This window comes from Saccostrea cucullata, unplaced genomic scaffold (assembly GCF_032062105.1).
Source record: "Saccostrea cucullata isolate Sc308-1 unplaced genomic scaffold, CSIRO_AGI_Scuc_v1 ctg21547, whole genome shotgun sequence".
In the NCBI taxonomy this organism is placed as follows: Eukaryota; Metazoa; Mollusca; class Bivalvia; order Ostreida; family Ostreidae; genus Saccostrea; species Saccostrea cuccullata.
The window spans coordinates 1-6,061 of NW_026934963.1; the positions used below are offsets into that span (position 1 = coordinate 1).

Genomic DNA, 6,061 nt, shown 5'->3' on the forward strand with positions numbered 1-6,061 from the left:
ATATATTACTCTTATCCTCTGAAATTATTACGATATTTACAGAGTTGAGAAACATCATGATCATTTATTTGGTTTTAAATAAAATTAAAAAAATGTGATACGTACCAAAATCCTCCTTGGCAGGCTCAGCTGATGTCCGTAGAACATCTACTGCAATCTAATTGGATGAAAAGGAATTTATAGTGTGATTAGTATATGACTTCAAAAATTAATCATAATATTAATTTTATTATTTTGATAATGTTTCACCAATGTAACAAATAAAGCATTTACACAATAATGGCATTACCTCTAAAGTATCATGGCCCGTAATATCTGGAAAACTTTTGCAGCCTTGTAATGATCCTGCAAAATGCAGAATATTACACTTTTAATATGATAATAATAATGATGCATTGTGATGCTTAGATGTTGACTTCTTTAAAATTTGTTTGACTCTGATTATCCATTGATAATGAGAAACTATTGCCCTGTTCACATGAAGAGTTTAATTCGCAGTAAATTAATGCGAAGTAAACTAATGCGAATCAAACTGATGCGAATTGAATTGCGTTCACACAATAGCTAATGCAAAGTAATTTAATAGGTAGTAAACTAATTCAAATTAAACTAATTTGCATTAAATTCTCCATATGAAGCTTATTCGCAGTAACTTTACCTTTGATTGGAATCAAACTCTCTGTGTAAACAGGGCATAAGATTAATTTATGTCAAACAGTTTGAAGTAAACTGTCCAGATCATTAAGATTAACATTTTTTATCATGTTTATTTGTCCAAAACATAGGCATTAATTCATAACTATTTTAGTAATTGCATCATACCCTCAGTTTGTGGTGGCTGCGGCATTATAGGCCTGTAGCGAGTCTCAGAAACACATGTAGCAGTGGCATGCTCAACAGCTGGTCTGTGAATGGTCACCTAATTACAAAAGAAAATAATTAAACAATGGAATATGTCAGTCTAATTAAAATAAGATCTTTGACCCACTCCGGCGATCAAACTGGAGCGGATCAAAGATCTAATTTTAATTACATTGGGAATATGTATTACTTAAAACTAAAAAATAAGGTAAAAATCTTTTAGGGTTATAGGCTACAAAATCCACGTGTCTGTTGGACAATCACTAAGACTGCTGTGAAATTACTATGTATTCTGCAGCTGTTATATTCTACTATGTGAAAATTTAACTCTGCTTTAAATTTCTGTGTTAAAGAACACAAGTGAATTAGCCTAGTTCATTAAATTTGACCTACTTGTTCGTGTGTCTTGGGAGAAGCCCGACCTCTTTTTTTACGGGTGGAGGATCCTGGCGTTTTGGCCCTGTTTCTTTTCATGTTCTCTTCGAATGTTTTCAGTATGTCTTTTATTTCTTTTTGGTACTTCAGCACTTTCTCAACCTTCCCAAAGCACCTTACACAAACACCTTCAGCGTTTGGGGGAAGATCAGTCTGTATGACATCCCGAATAGCTGTCTGCTTTTCTTCGGTTAACTTAAGTTTGATAACGAGAATCTGAACCGAAGATTCTAAAGCCAATGCGGTGGTGGATGAAAAAGGACCTACAAATGGGGTTTCGTTAGATCTTTGTGTAGCGACTGAACTAGAAAGAATTGAACGGAAACTGACCGACAAGAAGAACCGACCGACAGACAGCAGCAAAGCAATATGCCCTCCCTTCTTCGAAGGGGGGCATAAATATGTTGCAGGATAACAAAATACATGATAACCGTCTTGAAATATAAGCAATATTTGGGCTCAGGTCCAAAATGTAAGAGGGCTTGGCAAGCCTCGCTCCTATCATGTTTTCTTACCCTCGGCCAGATATCGCTTATATTTCAAGACAGTAATCTTGTATTTTATATATATGTAAGGGTTAATATACTCGTAGCACTCCATTCCTTAAAAAAAATTAGGCCCATAAAAAATGGAGCTTTTATTTATTGTTTGCATTATATATTAGTAGTATTTATTTTTTTATATACTATAAGACAGTAATCTTGTATTTTATATATATGTAAGGGTTAATATACTCGTAGCACTCCATTCCTAAAAAAAATGGAGAGAAACAGAGGCCCATATTACTTTAAGGAATGGAGTGCTACAGTATATAACCTTCTTAAACTCCACCATTTTAATCAATGCTTTTATTTATTGTTTGTTTATATAAAATAAAGAATATTTATATAATATAGTGTAAATAGACATTATATATTAGTAGTATTTATTTTTTTATATACTATAGGAAGTAAGCCAAAAAAGTGTACCCAAGTTATTCTCATCCAGTGTTTCCCAACAGCTTCGATAATAAATAGCTCAGTGAAATGAGTACCCTACTACAAAGCAAAGGGTACCGGGTTCGATTCTTACCATGGGCAATAACATTTTCACAAGGTGAAAATCAACTCTGAAAATTTCTGAAACTCTTCTAAAAAAAATTTCTAAGTTCTTCCCCTGGCAGAGGCATGGAAAGGAAAATTAGTACGTAAAGAAATTCCGTTATTGGTAAAATTTGCAACTCTCCATTCCTGAAAAGTAATGGAGCGCTCTAACAAAATAATGACATCACAGGTGAATTTTACTTCTTGCAAATGCTTAGGTTGTCTATTGTTAATAAAGACTACAAAGTATTTTATTTCAATATTTACATCCACTGAATATTATCTTATCAGACAGCAAACAGCTATACTAAGCATATCACCTCTACAGGACTATGTTCAAAAGCATAGTGCCTAACCTATGTATATACATATAAGCAGCTAGGTAAAAAAATGTCTTGGTACCTCTATTGAATGGTCAGCTAGCTTATCTGCTAATTAAGTCTACATTTTGGGATAAAATTGTATCAGTAGAAACTAATATTCAGAACAAAAAAATGTCATTCAAATAAATGCATATGTAAATTAACTTAATTCAGTAAGATGTAGAAAGTATTCTCCTATTCTTAATTAAAATCTGGTGTGCTGTGAAGTTGCAAAATAAGGACATCTTGAATTTGGTACTAAGCATTCAATATTTGTGCTAATTTAAGTTACCCTATGTAGCAGCTAGGTTAGCTCTACAATCAAAAGCATTGCTTTACATAGTGGCAGCATAGCAGCTACACTGTAGAACACCTCCCAGATTTAAAGGATCAATCAATATAAACAATAAATCGCCTTTCTTTGTTTTGTTAGAATGGGACTTTATGTTGCAGATGTTGCAGAAAAAAATGCATATCCCGCTAACATGGGTTATGCATAGTTGCCAACTCACCCGATTTTTAAACCCGTAACCTGATTATTTTTTATGACCCGGTGGGTCATGCTTTTCACCTGATTTTTGACAAATAACCCAAAAAAACTCAAGATTTTCGGATTTGGTTCGTAAATTAGGTTGCAATATTAATTACCATTCTAACATTCAAAGAAAGCATTTCGTTGTTAAAATGATTTTTATTAAGGCCTCAGTAACCTTACCATCAAATTCTTCCTTTTGAAATGAAACATCAGGTATCTCTTGCACCACTTTCAAACAGAATTTAATGGTCAGCTGATCCATTTTCTATCTTGAATTTTCTTTCAATCAGTGGCAGATTGACATACAAATCTAAAAATATAAATGCTTGGATGTATCATGTTGTGAAAGTTTATGGCATGTACAAAGGTGTGAGGAGTAGATGAGAAATGTTTGGCTAGGAAAGGCATTTTTCACCATATTAAAGTCACAGCCTTTTCATAAAAAGGTATTCGAGCAGCGTCGCTAACCACGGCCAAAATGTACGATCCTATCCCATTCTGGCCGTGGTTGAACGACGAGAGAATTCTTCGTAGCTCATTAAAATTTTGACCAATGCGAGTAAAGCATAGTCGGAAGATGAACTTAATTGTGACCTTTCAATATCCAATCGCAGTAAAGGAAATATTTCTTGTATACTGTTGACATCAGTTGTTGATTTCAATTGCGATGGAAACAAAACCTGCCACTAACTGAATATGACGTCATTATAGAGAGGCGTAAATATTCCAGATTACGACACTTTTTGTGATCAAGCAGCCACGGGTAGGAGAGAGCTATATGCGAACTCCAGACTGTGGCTTGAGACAATGGTAGTGGAGGGGTCTGGGAATTTTTCAGATCAAATTCATGCATTCACAGGACAGAATATATGTATAAATATGATCAAAGAATGGTTATTTATTTTTTTCCACCAAAATCAGACGTAACTATATCATATACAAGGGGAGGACCACAGTGAAGGTCTGACAGATTATGTATATATATATATATTTTTTTTTGATATGGACATACCAGTGGATGACAGAGAATTTATTAGTCATGGACTCATGGTTCAAATGTTTATTTCCTTAATCTGTCAGTACAATCAAATGAAATGATTGTCCTTTTAATCAGACAGGTTAGTTTTATAATGCATGCATCAATGTGCATACTACATGGTCTGAAGATGGTTTCTGATAGCCGTCTGGGGCAATTCGAACTGTTTTAATTCTAGCTCAATTTACAATAAACTGACAGCTGATTTAAGAGATGTTATCTGAATGATGTAAGTCGCTTACATATACATTTATGATTAGTCAGCACTCACCGCTTTTAAAAAGCCTATAGCTGGACTTTCTTTCATTTTGTTTACATTCATATTCGCAACAGCCAACAGGGCACATGGCCTTTTCAGGTGACGATCTCTCTCGCTTCAACGCTTGATTCCCTTCTACCTGTAAATTTCATTCCAACATTGCCAGGTTAGTTCTTACTTAGGACAATATCCATACATCTCATGATCTGCAATATAAGACAGTACATGTATTTTGATGATCTGGTCCTACAGTGAATAAAATCTGAGTAGACAAATTAATACGATTATGTTATAGTTTTACTTCAACTTGAACCCCAATCAAAGCATTAAGTTTCAATAGATGTGAAAGACTTACTGCAGAGAAAATTAAAGTTAAAACTGTAAAATACAAGTACATGTAACTGTTATATACTACACCCTTCATACAGGTACATAATGCCCCATTACACAAGCTTCACCTGCCTCTGTCTTTGGCTAATGCCCCTGCTGATGCCCAGCTAATCCAACCCAGCTGGAATCTCTCTTGTTCCATTGTTCTTCTCCACATTCACTTCAGCCAGCTTTCTTCTGAGTGCCATGTCATTGCCGGAGTACAAATCATGTTGATTTTCATCCTAGGACTATAAATAAATAGCCAATCCAATACCACTTCCTGAGAAATGTTTCAATCTAGTTGTTTTTATTTTATAAACTGCTATTTTAGAAATTAATTCTTAAATTATGCCAATTTAACTATATATGGAATGTTAATAAAGAAATATATGTAAATTATGCTAAATTATCTATATGTACAACATAAATCACTAAACAATTCCATTCTTATATGGAAAAGAAGTACAGAGACAATTCGAACTACCCGTTTCTTTGGTAGGCTAGCTCTTAAATTTGATCTGCAGTGACAGACAAGGATGTTTTCACTTGCTGTTGTGGTTGACAGAATTAAATTTGATCTGCAGTTTGACAGAACATGATATGATAAGATTTGAAAGCGTAACCCTCATTAAAAGAATGCGTGACACTTACTTGTACATAAATGATAAGTAATAGCAGCCTACTTACAGCTTAAGCTTTGTCTGACGTCGGCTTCTTGTTTATGCAGGTGTCACAACAGTATTAATTTCTGCTATATATTCTTACCAAAAATGCGCAAGTTTGAGTAGATGTAACTAATTCAAAACAAACTTCTGAGAAGTTTCCTTTTCAGATCTTGTAAAACCATTCTTTATAAAGATTTTAGTACCAAAAAATACATAGCCATCCAGCAAGGCACGCAAGTTTGTTTCGGTCGAAGTCGAGCAGGTGCTTGAAAATCTAGTCTATGGCCTAATCACTCCCCACTCTTGACAGTATACAGAAAAATCAGCACGCCCTAAATTTTAATAAATCTGGTCAATACAGGAAGTTCACATGTTGTTTTTCATCTCATAAAAAAATTCAGCTCCAGTCTCGTATCAAAATGCCCTAATCGGAAGGGAAGATTCCGGGATTATT

General features: G+C 34.3%; 1 protein-coding gene and 1 long non-coding RNA gene across 2 annotated transcripts; both read right to left on the reverse strand.

Moving 5' to 3' along the window:
* Positions 1 to 61: 61 nt before the first annotated feature.
* Positions 62 to 3,537, reverse strand: LOC134241603 (uncharacterized). Its single transcript, XM_062723632.1, has 5 exons — positions 3,456 to 3,537; positions 1,255 to 1,559; positions 823 to 919; positions 290 to 345; positions 62 to 157 (listed from the first exon to the last, which is right to left on the reverse strand). Exons 1-5 carry the CDS (start codon positions 3,535 to 3,537, stop codon positions 65 to 67), a joined length of 633 nt encoding a protein of 210 aa, XP_062579616.1. The 3' UTR covers positions 62 to 64.
* A 601-nt stretch (positions 3,538 to 4,138) lies between these two features.
* On the reverse strand, positions 4,139 to 5,666 carry LOC134241604 (uncharacterized). Its single transcript, XR_009986693.1, has 3 exons — positions 5,630 to 5,666; positions 5,029 to 5,190; positions 4,139 to 4,776 (listed from the first exon to the last, which is right to left on the reverse strand). It is a non-coding gene; the product is annotated as an uncharacterized LOC134241604 (long non-coding RNA).
* Between the last annotated feature and the right edge of the window lie 395 nt (positions 5,667 to 6,061).